The sequence below is a fragment of the Cebidichthys violaceus genome, unplaced genomic scaffold (genome assembly GCF_023349555.1).
Source record: "Cebidichthys violaceus isolate CVI_PGR_0920_01 unplaced genomic scaffold, fCebVio1.0.p SCAF_5, whole genome shotgun sequence".
Classification (NCBI taxonomy): domain Eukaryota; kingdom Metazoa; phylum Chordata; class Actinopteri; order Perciformes; family Stichaeidae; genus Cebidichthys; species Cebidichthys violaceus.
The window spans coordinates 10,008,898-10,030,779 of NW_027176705.1; the positions used below are offsets into that span (position 1 = coordinate 10,008,898).

The following is a 21,882-nucleotide window of genomic DNA, read 5'->3' on the forward strand; positions in this document are numbered from 1 at the left end:
AGTTGATACCGGGGTGTGCACACTTTTAGAGATATCTATCAGTAAGATGGCTTCCTTCACACCGTTTACTGCAGTAACAACAAACGTGTGCATTGTAACGTTACTGTGTTTCGTGTGATACTGCAAACAATATTATTTTAGACATTATTATTATTATTATTATTATTATTATTGCAAGCAGAAGGTCAAGGAAAAGTATTTTTGACTACCTTGCACAATGTTGTGCTGTTTTAAGTTCGTTTGTTAAAGTAATTTTGTCAATGTGTAAAACTACTTAAGCGCAAACTATCTGTTGCCTTTATGTACACTCAGTTTGTAATTAGGCCTACAACATTGTTTTTTAAATGGATTTATTCATTACACAGTCAGAATTGTACCTAGTAAGTTAAACGTATAGGCTTCTTTACTATGGTCCTACTTTTTTCAAGGGTAAATACTGATATATTGTTGGTCTGCACACCTTCCTGTCTGTCAGTTCTCTCTCTCTCTCTCTCAGTGGGATCACTCTAATCCAATCCCAAATATATTACTTGGTCCTCACTGAGATAAGGCATACTGTGGGATGTTGGTGTATCCATATGAATTAAATGGACGACAGCTCTATCAAGATCACCCAGCAGGTCAAGGCTACTCTGCACGAGGATATGATGCAGCCACACAGGTTTTTTTTTCTCCATACAGTCTCCCCTGTACCCCTCCCTGCTTTATCACCAGCCACCCACACTGAAGGAAATAAACACACCCACCTGTATACACATGTTCATCTGCAGTAGTTTTTTTTGGCAGGAACCAGCCATGGTTTACTCTGATTTCACACCCGAACACTGTGTTTAAAGTTCAATTATTTGAACCAAGTCAATCTGAAGCAGTTCACCACTGACCTCTTGAAGCAGGTCGGGTCAGATTACAGCTGACCAAGATGCTTAAACATGGAGAGCAAATCTCTTGAGCTGATTTGATTTTAGGGTTATTTTAGAAACCTGTATGCATTCTTTTGTTTTGATTTAGCTTGAATTAAACAGTTATTTAAAAAAAAACATGTTTTAAATAAATTGTATAATGATGTATTACTGTTAAGATTAGCTGTGGGCACTGACTCTGTGCCTAACCAAGCAGCCAGTGCAGGTCAGACTGCTTATCATGTGTAGACAGCCTCAGACCCACACAGTCAGAAATGCCCATAAGCACACCTAAATTCACTGTCTGACTTTCTTGCCATTTATTGCAGCAGATTTATCTTCTCCGGACAGTGAAGAGTCCCACAGAGAGTTTGACAATATTGCTGCTATTGACATTTCAATAGGATACAATTTTCGTTAGTATAATTCATTCATGTGTTTTTTTTCAGTTTTGCTTCTGTTACATTATTTGTTTTTGTCTTGATGTTCAGATGTATGGGATGTTAATGGACACTTTTGTTTGTATTGGTAGAGCATCAGTGATACCGTGACTCACTCAGTGACTAGAAAAGATGAAACATCCTGGAGGAGTTCCAGATGTTCTGCCAAGAAGGTCTTTAGCATGTTGACCATTATGCAACGACCGCATGGATGATCCACAACATTGATGCTTCTCAGGTGACCCCACACTGCACCAAGAAAAAAAATTGATGAGAAATCAAACTTAGTTCAGAAACACAGACTTTTTAACACACAGGGAGAAAATACTGATTCTTTGTTGTTTATATTGATAAGAGAGAAGATGAAACGTTAATGGCCTGATGGGGAAATGTATTGTTAAACCCACTAAGAGCAACAAAATAAAAAAGATTAGGTGTAAATAGAAAAATGTAAATTAAGACTAAAGCGAAAGGGTTTGATATTTGTTTTACCAACGCATCATATTGCAGCATTAAGAAAATGTAGTGACAGTAAACATACTCAAAAATAGGTAAAAAGGGAAGTTTTGCGACAACATTCTTTTTATTTTTAAGAATCCATTTTATACCTATTTTTGTATTATTAAGATTACAGCTATTTAACCAACGTGACCAATGATGTTTAATTAAGTGTGCTATAAGGTCGGAAGTAAAGAAGGTGCTGGTATGTAAAGTAGGTGGAAGTGGTAACGGAAGCTATGTGAGCTTTTTGTTGTGTGTGCGAAGCTGTGCTTGGCCACTGTGCTGTTCAAAGTCAATGTGACACAGTTTTAGTTACAGAGTTGTTATTTTGCCAGTGTGACTGTGGCCGCTTTGATTTTGCCTTCATGGGGTACGAGCAAGGAAGGAAATGCTGCCTTTCAGACGTGAAATTGTATTAACCTAACACATGGTTACTAAAAGGTAGTGTGTCTTGAAAGCATGACAGTTTCATCAGTGTTGTTTCAAGAATTAGCATTTCAACATCAAAAAGCTTTTTGCCATTAAGGAGAAATTATTAAATATTTTAGCTGCAAGGAAAATGTCCCTTTTACCGAGTGCTTATCTGAAAAAAAAACTAGAAATATTAAATATTAGTGATGGGATAAAAAGTAATTTCATTTTCCTGTGGGTGCTCTTAGTCACTCTACATTTATTACTAATTCATTTTTTTCTCTTCAACATCTCACAATATGATGTTTTACCATAATCATCTCCACTAGAGAATAACGAAAGGATGAGCAGACTTTCTCAGTCTGCGTATGATATTGGTGGCTTTAGGATTTGGTGTTGTGCTCATTATGACCTCAAGCGGGTCGCTGCCTTCTCTTATTTTATCATTTCCTTCCACTCGTAGTGATTTTGAGTAATTTGTCACAGAGTTGCTTGGAATGGTCCTTTATCCTCATGGTGTAGTTTGTGGCAAAATATTGATTCCCCTAAACTTTGGCCTTACAAACACAATTATATTAACCTAAAATCAATTGTCACACATTGATTACAGACAAGTGATCTTCATTCAACTTATCAACTTAAGTCATTTGATAACAGTTGGTTGCATCATTGATTAGTTACGTGTAACAGTAATAGGGCTTGACCTGAATATTTGACTATTAGCTTATTCGTTTGTTGGGTATGGATTTAGTGTGAATTATCTTTTCTTTTCTATTTTTTTTAGCCCGTCAGGATAACAAACATGCATAGATCACACCAACTCTATTGGAAAAGGCTTCTTATTCAATAACAAATAACAATATAAACAACAATACTGTAGAAAAACGGAATCCTTAAGAATGTCTTTAAACTGAAAGACATCTATTGCAGCGCTACGCCGTCCATCTCAGCCAAGAGCACAGGATTGTCTGGAGAGACCTTCCCGGGTCGAAGAGGTGGTTCCTAATGTCCGTAGACAGCAGCCTTTGAATGTTGCCCTTTAGGTGGGGAGGGCCCGCAAACGTGACTTTGAGGTACATCTACACTTTTGCACACACAGAGGGATGTGTAGAGGAGACGCTGAACGCAGACAGAGAACGCTACGAGAAACGCCACTCGTGGACTCATCATGAGACTATTTGTTAAAACGGCTCTTGAGTGTGTGACGGAGCAAATGTGCTGCTCTAGAGGTGAAAGATACGAGCTTGGCAGTATTTCTATTGCCATACAATGGTTCACAACATGGCGACAGCAAGCAGGTGGCTCACAGCTAACGGGGACAACAGCCTTAACAGTGCAAACAACGGCACTAAAAGTACGCACGGCTGGATCTGCTATGTAAACAAAGCAAGTAGAAAAAAGACAATCTGACTTTAAAAACTATCAAACAAGCAATGTATAGATATTCAACAACACACCTTAAATTGGTAGATCATGGTAATCATACAATTGGAAGTGTTTGTTGTCATGTACACAAGGTTTAATAGACATATCATGCTTCATTAACACTTCTTACCAGTTTATGGGTGGTGAACAGTGCCATTTCTTCTTTAGATACATTTGATCTTGCAGGATGCCTGAAATCTTTGCACCCACACAAAAGGTAAATAGTTAGCACTTAAAGTGTGTGTGTGTGTGTGTGTGTGTGTGTGTGTGTGTGTGTGTGTGTGTGTGTGTGTGTGTGTGTGTGTGTGTGTGTGTGTGTGTGTGTGTGTATTTGTGTGCACTGCCACTTGGAGGAGATGGAATGGATGAGTGAGAGATGGCTAAGATGAGAAGCTGTCTGTTTGTGGTCAGAGGATGTGGTAGACTGCTTGTGTTGGGTGATACTTGATCTGATGTTAATGTGCTGCTGTGTGTGTGGGAGGGAGTGAGTTGAAAGAGGCAGAGGGGAAGATGGGCAGATAATCCCGTCTGCCTGATGAGATTGAATGCTGGGATTGATTGATCGCCTAATCATAGGAGGAAATGGGCCTGAAAATGAATGGGACTCTGCCCTTGGCTTGCCGTGGAGCTGGGTGGTTGGGTTGGAGGGGATGTTAGCTGCAGAAAGACATGGCCTTAATGTGCATAGGACCTGATTTCATTTGTGTCTGATATACAGTTATATGATCCTGGCTAAATGATCAAATAAAAAAGGAAGAGGGGGAACAGCGAAGGGGATGTAAATCAAGCTTTATTGCTGGAATATTACTTTTTCATCTCATCTGAAATGGATGCTTTGAGAAAAGAGCATGAATAAAAATTCATCATGAATTTAGAACTGATGAAACTTTGTAGTTACAGATACCCACTATCCTGGTTCTAGTTGATTGTCTAGTAATAGGTATTATATGAGCCATTATTTGCAGTATTTTTACCTTGACCAGAAGATTTGTTTGGTCAAATTGTTCACAGCTGCATTGTCAGATATAAAACGGTCTAACAGATAATAATATGCTCCTGCTGTTCTCAAATGATGGCATGTCTACTTAAAAAACAATTGGCGATAGTGTCACTCTTGTGTCACTAACTACTTATATGCACTATCCCATCTTGCGGGCACAAAGAGGACTCCCACCAGTATATCAGAAGGGGGAAATTAGCTCTGTGTTTGAGGTTGCTTTTTATGTAGGGTCCACAGTTCAGAGTGAATGCTGCCAGAACATATCAGCCTGTACAATGATTGAAGTGGTGGACTCAGCCTGGCTCCAAGGCAGAATCAAACCAATAGGTTTGCCTAGGTGTTTAAGTTAGGTGTGCCAACTGTCACTTTGAGTTTGTCTCTATTTCTACAACGCTAAAAGATTCTTTGAAAAGCAAATGCCTCTCAGACTTGGAGCATTTATCACAAATATCTGCCTCATTGTTGACGGAGCAGCAATCATTTTTATGACACTAAATTTAACTTCATCTAAACCCAGTATGGTGAACATTTCATGCAGATATGACAATCCTGCGCAGGGATTAGCACCAGAGCATTATCATTGTGTGAAAGATGGTACTTAGTTACAGGCAGCTTTTAACGTTAATAGAGCTATAAATATTTAAATTATTTTGTGAAGCCTAATTATCTTGTGTGCATTTTTTAGTTATTTATTAAAGCTGGCGTAGGCAGCTTTGGAGAAATTAGCAATGAGCTATATTTTAAAGGTATCCAACCAAAAAAGAAATCCAGCCCCTCCCTTCAGGCCTTGCTCAAAAGCCACTCCCCCAAAATGCATGAAAGCGCACTGCCTGACTACAGCTGGGGGACAAAAAAGAGCGATGGGGAGAGGAGCGCAGCGCATTGTTGTCATCGCTAACCGTTTCGTGAACCGTATCCAACAACCTCATGTCTCATTCACATGAAATGGACGGGCTTTATTGATTGCTGCCGGGATGTTGAGAATTTCAATAGAAATAGCAAAAACTGCTACAAATAATTTGCCTACGTCAGTTACGTCCTTTGTCGCATCATAATTTTGTAGTTTAGTGAAAGTGGAGTCTGATTGTCTGAGCACCGTGGTTGCCTTTCCTAAATCCTTGTGGTTAGGAATAGACTAGGAGGAATAGGTCATTTTTGTACTTTTTGACCATAGCCTTAGGCTACATACAGGCAGCTTTTTTTTAGCTTGTTTGTAACAAGCTATTAGCCAAACTAGCGCGCCATGCTTGTGTAAACACAGCAGCAGTGGATGAACCACTGTGGACAGAGTAGATTGAAATTGATTTTCTGTTCTGTTGTTTACATGTTTATGCATGTTGAACAGGTATATGGATAAAGCATTGTAATTTTACTCTGGAAGGTTTTAATAAGAATCACATCTAGTTGTCATAGTCTTGAAAGGAGAAATAAGACAACATAGATAAGAAAACAGTGTTTAATGCCTGAAGCTCAGTAGCAGAGCAGCTTGACTGATGATCTTCATGTATCCCAAATATGTGCACCACATTGCCCCTGTCAGTTAGAATAATTTAGTTTTTACCACTTGGGGGCAGTAGAACAAACTGAAAATACAATTTGATTTGGCTCCTTTTAGCTCTGTTTTGGTCTGCACCAACTCCTGAGAAAAATATCCAGCTCTTTAGATCTCATCACTGAGTGTCAATATAGTCCTAACATGAAAACAGAAAATCTAGCTTAATACTATTTTATATATAAATATTCTCTGTGTGTGTGTGTATTTAATGCTTTATTTTAATATATCTTAGCCAGGATCCATTAACCAAACGTTCATTTGTTGTGGGCCCCCCTCTCTGTCTCCCTCTAGTGTGCAGGCTACATTTGTTGGTTCCTGAGTAGAGGGTAGTTGTGATCCAGAGCTTGAAGCCTGCGAGTGGGATGACAGAGGGGGAAATGAGCAGCCCATGCAAAGAAGTGGAGGCACTGTGGGCTAAATGATCAATGGCATTGATCAGCCAGTCAATCCTGGAGTCTATATTCTTCTCTGTTTACACTCTCCCATTGCCACTGTGTTAAACTGAGCATGCTCTAAACAGCCACCTTAGGGACCCTCTAAAAGCCGGCCTCACACCCGTCATTGATTGACATGTCGATTATCTGGGAAGCTGTTGACAGCACAGTTGTTAGCCATCTTAAACATTAATGATGATGGGGAGCCGTTGCCTCGAGTTACATTCCTGACTAAGAGAAAGAGACATTTATTTTCGACATAGTACCACTTTGAATGACGTGAAATACATAAAAAACGTTGACCAAAAAATAGCCAGTAGCTATCCGTCACGTACTTGTACTACCGCGTTACAATACCTGAAGTCAGTATATGCCATCTCTTGTTGACTTGCCTGTGTTTTCTTTGGTCACCAATATAGGAGCACAACTGAAATATTGTAAATACACATTTTAGCAGAGGGCTGACTGTGTGTCTATGATATTAAAAATGAACAACTCCAAAGGGATTTTATCTTCCTTTAAACTTAATAAGTTTGACCTCCTTATTATGAAATCCAAACCTCGTCAGTCTGCTCATTCGTTACATCTCTGCTCAAAAGAAAAGTACACACACACACACACACACACACACACACACACACACACACACACACACACACACACACACACACAGTTATGTCACTTAAAGGTACATCCCTACAATAGGACAACGCTAAATGAATATTATTTATTAGCTTGCTGAATTTAAGCCTTTTTTTTTTACCAGGACTTAAATTTGACTAATTTTGACACATTTTTTCAGATGATTTGCAACTATGCATTTTTATGCATTTAAACAAAATTATTTAGATTGCTTTAAGAATCTTTGATTTTTGTTTATGTTGTGTCATTGTCCACATTATTAATTGGAGGTTTGGGAAATGTGGATGTCTATAGTCATCCACTTCAAAGTGTAATCAACACCACATCATGTTGCGTGTGTGTGTGTGTGTCTGTGTGAGATAATTGCGTTAAGTGTGCAGACTCTACATGCCCCGAGCACCCAGCATCAACCTCAAACCTGTTTCTTCTTTTATGCGTCATTTACTGCCTGTAAACCGTTTGTGTAAAGCAGTTTATAGATAATTTCTGCAAGTTCTATGATCTCTCCTAAATATGTGCTTAAGTTATACAAACTCTTCATTTTAATAGACACCCAGTAATGGGCATACATTGGCCTGGCTGCAGGGACCAGTGCCTGTGAAAGTGGTTCTATCCCAGCAATGCTAATAATCAACTTTCTGCATGATGCCTTCAAACAGTGAATGTGGCAGCTTCAACCTGACATTAAGTCTTTGTCTGGGTTTCCTCTTTTTTGGTCGTCACTCTTTTTACCTTAAGCTCCTTCTGCTGCTGCCAGCTTCCACGGACCTCTCTTGGTTGGTCAGCGCATTAAAAATTGTGCTGCCTCTTTACAAGATTGTCTTTAATCTTTTGCCTCTTCCATGTCACCTCGAAACGTGTGGAGGCTGATATGATAATGATGTGGACCTGTCCAGGGTATTAGAGTTAAGCTGGCTGATTAGGCTGCACATCGATTAGTCTATCACTCAGCACTGGCCAGGTCTGGGCATTTGGAGGGGAGGTGGGTTGGGTGGTGGGGGGGGGGGAGGAAGATTGCACTATTTCATGTTTAGATTCTCATTTTGTTTTTACTTGTGTGACTTGAAACAAAGACTTTCATGATATATAGTAATATGATTTGGCACAAAAGTCTGATGTGAAGTGACTGTGGATGGGAGGTTGGCAGACCTGTATCACGTACATGTAACCTACATGTAACAGGTTAATGTGGATAACAGGATGGTGAAAAAATGGAAAGAGACTAGGGTGTAAAAGAATAGGAGAGTAAGAGAAATCTGGGGAAGGGAAGGGTTGTAGCAGGAGAGAGAGAGAGCAGCCAAGAAAAAGTTAAGACAATCGCCTTGCCTGAACATGGAGGCTTTTAATCCCGGAACAAAGTCATTATGGTTCACAGCTACAGAAGAGGCCAATTAAAAGCAGAGTGTAGGCATAAGTCTGGAGAAAGGCATCATGCAGGAACCTTAGCCTTTTATCGAACCGATAGGAGACCTCTCTTATGAAGTCAGGGAATCAGAAGGCCCGTCAGCAAGGTGTCCGCTGGGGTCTTAAAAGTAGATAAAACAATTTGGAGTAAATTAAGGCCTTTAAAAAGTTTTAAACTATTTTCAGTTAATTTTGTTTCCCAAAGAGGTTGTGTGCTAAAGTTTGTGTGAATTGAATCCTTGTGTAGGCCTGTAGTGGGATTCTGTGTACAGTAGTTTATTTATGGGATCTGCTAGATATGACGTCATCTGAAAAGGACAACGGTTAGCGTGCTTGCTGACCCACTGAATGCTGCTGCTTGATATCATTACGCAAAGCTCATTTTATGCCCCGATGCTACCTAGCTAATGGGGAAATGCAAGTTTTCGGATGAGTGGTTAGAGGACGAGGAGTTTGAACCATGGCAGAGGCCCTTCTCTGGAAATCCCCGTCAGGCAGAACGTTACTGCTCTGTGTGTCGGGAGAAGTGAAGCCTCTATGGGGATCAACGCTGTCAGGTGTTGTGCTGAGTTCTGTCTGCCCACCGAGAAGTGCACGCACCTCCCGGAAGCGCACACAGCCAAAGCAAAAACTACCAAATTAAATGATTTCTGCACCCAAAGTACCGTTTAAAAGTGATATAATCTTCTTTGTGGGGTTCATCCTTAATGTGATATAGTTTATGAACATTTGGAGCCATCATAATTGAGCAGAGTTGATTTTATAACTGCTGAGCCTTGCATCCACTCTAATTTAACCTTAAGACCTAGGAGTCGAATGGTTTCAACAGTACATATTTTGCTTTGCCATTTGCATTTCACGCATTTTACACTCACCTGGACTGAGACAAGAGGGCATGCTTTTCACGGCAAGTAAAAAAAACCTAAACACTGTTCCTGGAGACCAAGGAGTCAAATAGTTTTACCAGCACATGTTTTAGGTTGCATTGGCTCAACAGTGTGAATTTCATATACGTAACACTCACCTGGTCTGAGAAAGGAGAGGATGCAGTTCTTGAAGTGTCAATGAGGTCTTAAAATGTATGCAGAGGGTCTTAAGAAACTAACTATTAACAAGTCATCAAGACATCTCTTGGAGATGTTTTTACTTCAAATTATTTATGTTCGCTTTTCGATTAGCCAGAACCCAATGAAAATGATATGATTTTTTTATCACCTCTGACAGTGTTAATGTCCAATACAAGTCTTTATATTGAATATCATTTTCAAACAAATATTAAATAACTGGACAACTGCTAAAAACATAGCTGGCCCTTATTAGGGCATGCAAGGTAAGTTTATTTATTGCACATTTCAGCAACAAGGCAATTCAAAGCACTTAACATAAACCATCAAAAAACAAAAGACAAAGTGTAAAAGAAACGCGTTATACGAGGACATTTAAATTCAATTAAAAACTTAAAACATTAAGTCATTTAAGTGAGTAAAAAGTCTTCAGCCTTGATTTAAAAGAAGTAAGAGTTGCAGCTGACCTGACTTTTTTTTCTGTGATTCTGTTCTAGATATATGGCACATAAAAACACAGTTTCTCTATGTTTAGTTTTGATCCTGGGGACAGAAAGCAGACCTGTCCCAGAAGACCTGAGAGGTCTGGATGGTTCATGTTTTAGGAGATTGTCAGAAATGTATTTTGGCCCTAAACCATTCAGTGCTTTATAAACCAACAGTAGTATTTTAATATCAAAAGTTAATACAACACACAGAACACAGGTGGACTGAACTAAGAAATAAGTATTTTAGTAACAATGTGAACATTAATCTCCCATAATTCGCTGTTACCCCATTCCTCTTGTAAATACACTGTGTACTGTACCTTACAAATACAACTACACACTTTATAGAAATCCTCAATTATCCCTCACAAAGCTCCATTTTACTCCAATTAGCTGCTAAATCTATCTGTGTGGTGATTTAATGCAGGGATTGAGTGAAGGGCAAGGACTTGATCTAGACTTCCTTGTTTACTCAAATAATTGATATTATCAGAATCTTGGTGATTAATGGGATTACTGAAGAACACCAAGGCTCAGAAGCTTTGCCTGAATTTAAAGCTCAAGAATCATATTACGTTTTTCCCTGGAGTCAACTAATTAGTGTGTTGAGTTAGGCTTGCTGTGAGACTAGAGAGAGATGGGCAAAATTAAGAAGTGAGAATCTACTAGCAAAGTAACATTTTACTCCTGCGGTTCTTTTTAATATTTCCATTTTGAGTGGTATACAAATGATGGTCATCGTGTGAGTTTGTTGTTTTTATTTTATTTATATTAGGGCAAGTTTTATCTATTTTTCAACTCACTGCACTTTTTTTTCTGTACCCGCTTCATTGAACACAGGATAACAGCAACGCAGGAAATAAACTTTACCAAACTGAGTCATGTCTTAAAATAACCTACCTAAAAAACTGCAATAGAAATTGAGAAGGTTGATTGAAACGGGGGCAGCGCAAAAACAGCTGGAGCCACAAGAACATAACAAATTAAAATATAGACATTCCCGGTCACCCTACTCGGTCGAATGTTTGCTAAAGACTATTGACTAAGCGTCATGGAAAATTCTGCTTTGGGCACAGACCTCGTAGATAGATAAATGTGTTTATACTAAGAAACCAGTACTTTTTTAAAAGACTTGGCCTATTCCGTTGCTGTAATGCAGTACATACAATACATTTACATCTCCCTATGTATTGTTTAAAAATTCCATTAAATGCCATTTAAATGATCCAATTATTTGATTAATCATTGGAATGATTGGTTGAATTCTACAGCGAACTTCCCCAGTCTTCAGACTTTATACATTCGCATATACTGTACAATACATACACTTTCTCTGAATGAAAGACTTCTGGCTGACGGGAGAACAGGTTGTAAGAGTGAATGAATAGATAAAAAGTGTGTGTAAATTGCACCGGGTTCAGAGGACCACCATGGGAGATGCAGTATGCGGGTGGATGAGATATGCCAGCCGTCTTTCTCAACTAGCAGAGCCTCCTGAGAACTATTAATAATGAAACAACATGCTGGTTTGTACGGATTCACATATCATGAAAATGGCTTTTTAGGTGCTGTTACAGACCTTTTACCTCTATGCTCAGTTCACAGTAGCGCAGGAGTTTGTGAAAGGCACAGTGGGAGCACTCTTTGCCCTCGTGGAGAGCTTTTTAGTTACTGGTGGAAGCCGGTGTTTGGTGTGTAGAGTGCAGAATGTGTGGGGCTGTGGAGACGATCTGTTAGAAGTTCTGCCACAGCCAGAGTGGCACTTCAATGCCCAGCTTGCTGACTTGCAGCACTGAGCTGGCTGGATTTTAGTTTTTTTCTGTGATGGACTGGTTTAGAATCTTAACATTCAGTATTAGTTTAGGGTTCGGTGTTGCACCTGCCTGGTCTTTTTTTGTCACAATGTCAGAATATATGAAATATTCTCAACCGTATTGCAAGTGGGAGACCGAGGAACGGCTGAAACAGCTAAATAATTAATATGAGGACATAGAATGGTAGAGGTGAGAATGTTTTTACTTTATTTCAGAATACAACAGGTACCGCTGTGTCCATATCATACCAGCCTTTCTCAGGGAACTGAACCATCATCCACCGCCTGCCTGCCTGCCATTATCTGCAATGCTGATTGATAGCCCTTTTTCTAACCCCCTCCATCCCACACTGCAACTGTGGTTTGTTGCCTCTTTTATTTCTGTCCTCTTTTGGTTCCTTTTCCTCTTTTGCTCAGCTTCTATCGCTTTCTTTGTGTCTCTCTGTAGACTATGAGCTGATATCATCCTTTTCAAAAGGTAATGATCCCACTGTGTTGAGATTATGTATGTGCGCTGCACAGTGTAATGGCCTGGCTTTTTATTGCCTGCCGCATGCTAATCCCACAACTGAAGGAATGAGACGACACCTGCAGGGAGCTGTGTGCGAGCTGCAGCCTCACATGAAAGAATGGCCATTAAAAATGATCAAAGAAATTACTGCACTCGGCTGCACAACACTGCTCTCACGCCTGGCTAGGTGCACATCCCTCTGCCCTAACACGCACACGCACATGCACACGCACGCACACACATACACATGCATATACTCGTACTAATTAGTATCTTTTTCTGATGGATATTTTCCAACTGATCCTCTGTGGAAATGTCCTGCGCATAGTTGCCTTAGGCTTTCTGCAGATGATGCACCAACACTTGCAGATAGGAAATGGAGGACATGCGTGAGCTGAAAATGATGTCTGTTCTCCATACCCCTGCAACAAATTATTCATGGACATATTACCTCAAGTGTTCTCCTGCTGAATTTTAATCCGACCTTTTCTTCAGGAGTCGTCTGCTATATTAAGAAATTATCTCAAAGTTTATTCATTGCATTTCATTTTACATATTTGCCGTTTTAATGACAAAAGGGGTTTGCTCTTGAGGAATGCAAACATCGAAAGAATTTAGAATCCCAGTCTGCTTGAAAACCCGTTTTAACAATTAGCACAGCGGTAAACATTTGCAGCAGAATCATGGTTGAGTTAATTTCCTCTTATCAGGCTTTCTGATATCTACCACTGCAACACTGCATCCAGCTATGCTGAACTGTCTGAACTGTATTTCCTCCTTCTTTTCATGTCACTGTTCACTAGCCCCGTGTCCCTGTTTATGTATGTTCTTTCTCTCAATTGTGCATCCGTCTGTCTCTGCCCTCCTCACCAGGTGCAGCACCTTCGCTGCCTGTCCTTTCTGGGAGGTGACACGGTGTGAGCCAGGCGGCTGTTCTTATCAGTTGGCCCTCTGTGCTGGCTAGTAGATGATATTTTTCTGAGGTCAGTCCACTGCCCCTCCGTAACATATTCACTCTTTGAGCTGAGACACACTAATAAATGCAATTTATTTCCCATAGAGCCTGGAATAGTAACTCTTTCACTTGGTCTGAAATGGCATCCACTACTTAATGTGCTATTAAAATCAACACTTGCAGAAATTACAGGAGGGGTCTCATTTATGGCAAAAGGAGTACAGAATTTGAGAAATAGCACTTGAAGACGTGCATAAAGAACCAGATTCTCATTGTAACTGTAAATGGTTATTTGCCATATGTTAGATTTTTTTCTGCGTTGAACATAGGCTCGCCAACGCGGAGAGTGTGGTTATCACAGGGATCCATTTTACTAAGAGATTCCTTTTTTCACTTCTCCTCCTTTCTCCCTTAGCCCCCGACACCCCCCCGTTTCTCTCCCTCAGCGGTCCATTTTAGAACCATGCGGCTGCATGGTTTGGTGGGTAATTTCACTGCCTTTTCATGTGTCGGAGTGCGAGGAATCCTCCTCCATTAGGTAGTGTCATCTTGTGATGTATGATGTATGCACAGAAAGGCAATCTGATGTTTATTCATGACTTTCAAGGCAATGCCTCAGCTAAGCCCTCTGATTTCCTTTTAAGGAACAAAACTACGTGAGATTGAGAGTTCAGTTTAAAGGCACACAGACCATCCTGCAGCACTTCTTCTATGTTTTTCTCTCTCTCTCTCTCTCTCTCTCTCTCTCTCTCTCTCTCCCTCCCCCCCTCTAACACACATACTCTCTCTCTCATCTCTCACCTCTCACCCACCACTCTTTTTTTTCTAATCTCTTTTAAATTCTCCCTCGATATTTTTTCTGTCAGATTTAATTTATTTGACCCTTAGAAAAAAGATCACATGCAGTTATTTCCTTCTGATTTTGCCTGGCCGTCTCCCCTTCTTGCCTCTGTACTTAACTAAGGACTTTGATGAAAAGATGAATTTAGATAGTTTTTTTTATAGTAGGCTGGCAAGTTAATGAGACACCACACACACACACACACACACACACACACACACACACACACACACACACACACACACACACAGCTACAGCCTGGTTGCCCTCTGCCTACAGTACTTGTCCACCACACTTGTTCACTTGTCGATGCAAACAATCAGGTGTTGTAGGAAATCTCCAGTAATCAGTAGTCTTCACAACTGCAAACCAACAGCTTGTTTTCAATTTTGACTCTACATCCAGTGTGTGTTATAAAGTAACCATAATTCAAAAAGCTTGTCCCTATTTGTCTTGTAAATTACTTTTTAATGGTAATAAAGCCACATCTATCCATCATACTAGCACAAGTCCATGCAGGCCTTTGATGGGACTCCTCCTATGAACAAATGGTATCTATTAATATTCTCAATGATCAACCTTCCAACTACACATGCATCATAATGTAAGAGGGACCTAATGCCGGAGTAGCCTTTAGCATGAACATTTACGATAGCCAGACATGCAGTGTAGGTGTGTGTGTGTGTGTGTGTGTGTGTGTGTGTGTGTGTGTGTGTGTGTGTGTGTGTGTGTGTGTGTGTGTGTGTGTGTGTGTGTGTGTTTGTGTGTGTGTGTGTTTGTGTGTTTGTGTTTGTGTTTGCATGTTGTTAAGCTAAAAATACGGTTAAGGCTCCAGACTGTAGTGCCACTTGTGTACTTGCTGCCTGCATATTTTGAATAAATTCACACCTAGATGCCCGATATCAGGACTCCACACACTGAGAGTGATGGCATGCACAATGTAAACCAGGAAAACTCTAATACTTAGACCTGTTTACTTGGCTTTGCATGAGCCATGGACAGGTCCCTCCTCCATCATCCCATGTTTGATTTGAATGGCTAAAGTGCGGTATGATCCAGTTATATTTTAAGAGATGCATTGGGGAGCATGAGTGAGGCAAATGACTGCATTTGTATTTAGGATTTGTTATACTGTGCTTATAACCATATACTCTCGTCCTTGAGTTGTGCATATTCTAACCTTATATGATAAATAATGCAAATGTAGCAACCTCTGCAAATGCCAGAGAAAATGGGTTAGACAGGAGGGAGAGGGCAAGGGAGCGAAGGAGTAGAGAGGGGAGAATGAGAGAGCAACAGCTAGCATAACTAACTGATTGTTGGGCTGTCAAATTGATTTGCATGAAAAAGGCCGGCCTAATTGCAACACTTAGCTGCAACACATTGATAATACAGAGCAGGATTACAAAAGGACATGGAGGAGCTTTTATTAAGAAGGATTTTCTGGGTGTCTGAGAGATGCACCACCACCTTCTGTTTCTGTGGGGGCCATTCAAAGCAGTGTGTCCCTCACCTTGTCCTGTCTGACATGACATATCCATCATGCTGATGCATAAACATTGTTGTCTCAGCATTCATTAACATATAGATCATTCCTACTTTTTATACTTACCATTTGAACCTAAACAGTTTGTAATTATAAAATCCTTCAAAAGAGGCAGGTCCCTTTGACAAAAGTGCACAAACATTCCCTGAAAGAATGAAATTCCCCCAAGAGACGGATGCTTTTGGCATAGAGGTTTATAAAGTAGTGGAATAAAGAGTACAATCAAAACGGCTATTTTTCACAGGATATTGTCACACAGAATATACTCAAAACATGGTTAAACTGTTAAACTAAAATAATTAAATGAATATTATATCCTGTCAGTGCATATACAATTCAAAATGTAAACACAACACTAAAATTATATTAGTTCGACAAAAGGATTTTAATATCAACAAAAGAGATCTCCATGCCAGTATTGTATTGTATATTTTTTTTAATTCTGTATTTCTTCCTTTTTTCTTTACTTCAGAACAAAATAAAAATTTGATTCTGGGCAAAATGTCGCATTAACTGACAGTGATATTTTTTTTTTGTAGAAAAAAAACAAAAGATAGGCCTGCCATCTGAGAGAGTATTAAAAGTTACCTGGCTTGGAAAGGGTAAGGGTGTGGAGAAGCACAAAGTTGTGGGTGGTGGTTTAGCACAGAGCTTCCTGATGCTGCCAAAGGCAGTCCTTCCCTTTCCTTTCTTTAATAATAAATGATGGATGTTTCAAATTACAAAAGAGTGCTGGGAAAATCCAATTTAGTCCTGGGCCTTGTAGGGAGAGTATAAAGAGGAGTTCTGTATCAAAGGCCCTTGTTTTGCTTTAATATTTGCAGTAGGGCCTGTATTGAATGATGTAATGTGCCAGGCGATAATGGGTCTTATATGCTTTTAACAAATCATCTAGTTCCTACCGGTAAATGCATCTTGCAAGGAGTTGTTGGTGGTCTTTCCTCACCAGACATTGATTTAGACCCTATTCATAATAAGTGTGTTTTTTGCATCAGATAGATTGTTTATTTGTTTGTGTTTTGCACATGTGCGACTAGAGAAAGGAGCAGTAATACATTTCAATTGCCCATTAGGGCCGCCTATTGCTATTGTTTGTATATTGCAGTACGCCTCGCAAAAGAAAATGTTTGTATCTGAAAAAAGGTTTGCTCATACAAGTGTTACTAGTTGGATTCAGCAAACCTTCTTAACAGCACAAAATTGACCTAAATTGGTCGTTCCAACTTGATGAATGCCACATGTTCATGACTAGGAATTCATGAGAATAGTATTATCTATTGAACTAATAGTATCTATTAATTTGTCATTAATATATACTATGGTTATTTTGGTTACTAGAAAACCTGTTGGGGATAGTGCTTTCAGTGATGTAATACTGTATGCTGCCATAATGGAGGTCAGCAGCTCTTGAGAGCAACATATGAGAACAGAATAGTATCAAATAGACATTGTATACTGCATTTAAATGGATCTTTCAAGCATAACACATTATGGTTGCTCTTCAGATGCAAAAAATTGTTCCACATTCCACTTTTTAAAAAAAAGTTTGAAGTTAGGTTTATTTACTCATTGATTTATTAGTTATACGTTTTTTTTAACATCTGAGCTTTTTTTTTCTTCAATATCGGCATACATTATATCACAACTCGTATTCCACATAACTGGATTGGTCAAAGGGTTTTGTAAACAATTTAAATACGAAACAAATTGAAGACACCTGTAACTTCCATTGCTCTTTTAAATGGTTTTGGAAGGTCATGTGGGATTTTTAGGAAGGCACTGAAAAATTACGCTTTTATTCTTAACAAACAACACTGTGTTGTATGCCACTTTACTTTTAACTAGAATACTACTTCCACACTAATATGTGAATATTTTTCGGATACCTCAGGCCTGATTTGTAGCAATTATTTGTGTCCAGCCAGTTCTACAAAGTGCCTCAACGATCAAGCTGTAGCTGCTAGGGAATATGTGGTGCAACTGAAAAGCATGTTTTCTTTGAAGATTTATTTTTATTTTTCATTGTGCATTAAAATTCATTGTAACTGTTTTGATTCAGTAAGAAGATGTCATTGATGTGCTCAGTGCTTCCAACACGAGGAAGTGGCATTCCTCCAATTTTATGTTCTGCTTATTTTAAAGATCTAAAACTTAAATTATGTGATTGACATTATGGTCAGTTGACATAATACTTAATAGCAGGTGTTAAGAATCTTAAGGTATTCATCTTACCCACCCATTACATCCTACTTATTCTGTTTAATAAAATATATCATGTAAGTATATTTATAGTCAAACACATCTACTCGTTCAAAGTAATCACAGTCTTTTGGCCTCCAGGTACATCAGTGCCAATGCTGTACATCAGAGAGAGCCATTCCTCCCCAACTAGAAGACAGCTAGTTTATTTCAAGAGTGTTAAGATATATCTGTTTACTCTTTCTTATCTCCGTTCCTTGTCTCTGTCGTCTGAATGTTTGTCTTGTTAATTTATCTCATTCTTTCCTCACCACAACTTCAATTACAGTAGATCCTGGTACATATGTCTCTGTGGTTTTCCAGTCTACATCACTCGTATGTGCCACAATTTGTAATGCTCGTCTCTACTGCCCTTGCCACAGTGTCTCTGTCCACCTTACAACTGTCTTTGCCACGCCGCCACTTTATTCTGCCTGTCAGAGTGGGCAAATCCTAGCCCCAATATGATTTCCACACCTCACCTTTATGCCAAAATCATCTTTTCAAGCAACAGTGGCTAAACTATATCACAAACATGGGCCTTATCAATTTCAACCTTTCATTTGTTTAGCATTTTGCTTTTAAATGTAATTATATGAGAATAAATGTTTTTACTTGACACATTCAGCATCCATTAATGCTCTCCTTAGAGTTATTCCACCGGTCGATCTCTCATCCCCTTAATATTTTTCTTTGGCAGTACTATATTAATAGCTTTTGTTCTTCGTTGTATGACAGTTCTTTGCAAAAGGTTAAATGCTGCTTACATGATCACTTGTGTCATATTCAAAGTGTCATAAAACTCACATTTGCAAAATGTATTTACAGTCTTCTGCTCTTTAACACAGACTTACATAGTTTTAATCTTAAACCAATTGTATGTCTTCTATGTAGCTTACTCAATGTAGTCCCATCTCACCTTCTACCAACTCTTCAGTTTTACATTCTTCTACCCTACTCTTACCCTTGCCTTTCCCATAATCACTTTCGCTGTAATCTGTTGTTCATATTTCTCCCTCTTTTTCTCAGATGTGCTGGATTTTTTTTTTGATCCAGCACATCTTCTTCACTGTGGCTAGTGTGATGGTATGCAGACGAGAGTATAGCGCTCTAACAAAGCCAACATTACCAAAGAGCTTTGGCCATGAGAAGTCTGGTTTTTTAATTTTTGCAGACATTGGCTAATATTCATGTGCTTAATGAAACTTTTTCTCAGAGTCGTCACACAAGAAAAAAATTCGAAGAAGTAAAAAGCATAAAAGGCTGTTAGCCCTAAAAGGCACATTTCCTCCTTTTGTTCTGGACATGATCGAGGTAATTGTCCAGATTTGCACTGAAAACACCGCTTAATGTCTTTGGCTTGTGGGAATAAAAAGGAAAATGGGTCTCAAGGTCCTTATTACAAGCCTCTGCTGTCAGTCATTTTCAAACACGGCCTTAATCACAGTAATTCTGTTCCCTCCGTGCTCCCTTTGGAACCTTTTAAGACTGGACATATGTAGGGTGCAGGCTTTGGAAGATGAAGTCCAACTCCTCTGACCAGCCATGTAAACTTATAATCTATGGCAGCAGTCTTCAAACAGTCATTTTGTGTTACAGGAGCAGGATGTTTCATTGCGCTGTCTCAGCTAGCATCAATACGAGAAGATTATATTGTTTTCAATTTGTTCCCACATTTTGTTCTTTCATTTTAACAATATGTTTTGGAATGGACAGCTCTATGCAGACATTGTTTGCTTTATTTATATCAAGATTTTGTATAAATGAGTTGACTAATGCCTACAGTACATTAACAGCTACAGATGCATGTCAAATCCTTTTCTTTAAGTTGGCTCCTTTTTTTTTAACAGTTAGTAGGTAGATTTGCCAAAAGTCTTAAAGTAATGTCTGTTTTAGTCCAATTAAGTCTGTCATTGCCCTTTAGCAGTAAAGTGTGGAGGTAGCAGATTTGTTTCCACAGCCAGCAGAGGTCATGTTCATGTGTGCTTGCCTAGCTCTATTCTTGTGAGTGCCTTTTGCCTTTTACTCATCACATTCCCAGCCTCAGCTCCCTTTGAGTGGGTGGGACAAGGGAGATTTCAACCAGACAGGTTGTCTTCTGACAGTACTGTAAATTGTGAGTAACGTGTAATTTCAAGTGGTTCTCACTGTCTCAGGCTCATAGTGTTTGAGCAGGACTTTAGCATTAGTTCAGTCTGGCATATGGGACATGGAACATCCCGTTCTAGGTAGCACTGGAGCTGAGCTGTCTATCCAACATGCTGAGCTCTGGGAGATCATCTTGGCAGCCATACTGCATCAGGATGATGCTAACACAGTAGAGAGAGCCAGGGGAGTAATTGGAGGGAGCCAAGTAAAATCAGCATATCCTATTACAGACAGATTAATGGGTAGAAGAAAACTGGGGTTAAAGAGTTAGGAAAGGTGGAGGAAGAGGCCACTAATCACAAAAAAAACGTTACCATATATCTGTGTCATTTGGTCTATGCAATTTGCTTTTCCTAAATTGTCTTAATTAAAGATGCTGCAGATCTTTTTGGAGTATTATACTGTAACATTTGCAACAATACACTTTACGTGTATATCACGATTGTTTGAAGGCTGAGCTGTATTAGCTTTCTCTTTATATTGGATGTACGTTTCAAATATGGCAAATGGCATTACGCACACATTTTGATGAACAAAATGTATATTTACTCTAGAGCTTATTTTCTTTTATTTATATAACACTTTATAACACCCCAAAATCATTTGTGGGAGCCCTGAGGGAAGCTAACTTTGAGTTTGTCAATCAGAAGACGTCATATCCTGATTTTATCGAGGCAGAGACGTCAACTGTGGTCCAGAAGGGGCTCTACAAAGCTCAATTTTAAAGTAACATGCTTTATAAGTTGCTCCTTTTAACGTATCGTATATCAAAGCATCCACTAAAACTATTAAAGTGTGTGTGGTGGGTGATGATATAGCCTGCATTACAAAGCTGTGGTGTAAGAGTGGTGGTGTTAACTGTCTCCTGGCGTAATGAGAGAGTGAGCTGTCAGAGACACGCATGTAATGGCTCCCTTGCCAGCCGCCCAGTTCAGGCCCTGTGGGACTCGGCACAGACACACCATTTCTTTCACACTGTCTCCTCTCTGTCTTGTCTTCCCTCCCCCCCTCACTTCCGTTCCCTCTCTCCTTTGTTAAACTCTGACCTGGACAGGGACCATGGCAGGCCTCTCATATCTTTTGTCTCTTTCCATTGCACGGATAGTAAATCGTACACATGCCAACAATCGCATACACACATACTGTGCAGAATATGACTGAGCATACAGAATTCCGGAGGGGCATTTAGTGACTAAATCCCAATTGGATGGCCTACTATGTTCAGTATACCGAGGGTTTCTCCGGGGCAGCAAGTCTATCCTCACTGAAACGGCAAACAAGCAGCAGCTTCTCAATAGACCAGGCAAAATAGTCACACTCTGATGGTACATCTGTATCTCTCTGACAGCCATAGTATGCTTTAACAACTGCTCTGTTAGAGTGTCTTTACAGTCAACTTACAGGACATGTCCGTCAAGTGCAAGGTCCTTTTTTCCGTTGTAGTTTCACTGAAAAAAGAAGGCTTTTACCGCTTTGACATTACATTGTGATATTGGTACTATACAGACGTAAAAATTAGCTACTAAATATTCCCTAGCTAGTTATATAGTGTTCTTGGCTAAAATGT

General features: G+C 39.5%; 1 protein-coding gene across 1 annotated transcript in view; it reads left to right on the forward strand.

Moving 5' to 3' along the window:
• Nucleotides 1-510: 510 nt before the first annotated feature.
• LOC137887812 (uncharacterized) overlaps nt 511-21,882 on the forward strand; it is a 121,857-nt gene continuing 100,485 nt past the window's right edge. Inside the window, exons 1-2 of the mRNA XM_068731030.1 lie at nt 511-661; nt 1,432-1,577. Coding sequence (XP_068587131.1) covers nt 1,567-1,577 — 11 coding nt within the window. The 5' untranslated portion in view covers nt 511-661; nt 1,432-1,566. The remainder of the gene's footprint in view (nt 662-1,431; nt 1,578-21,882) is intronic.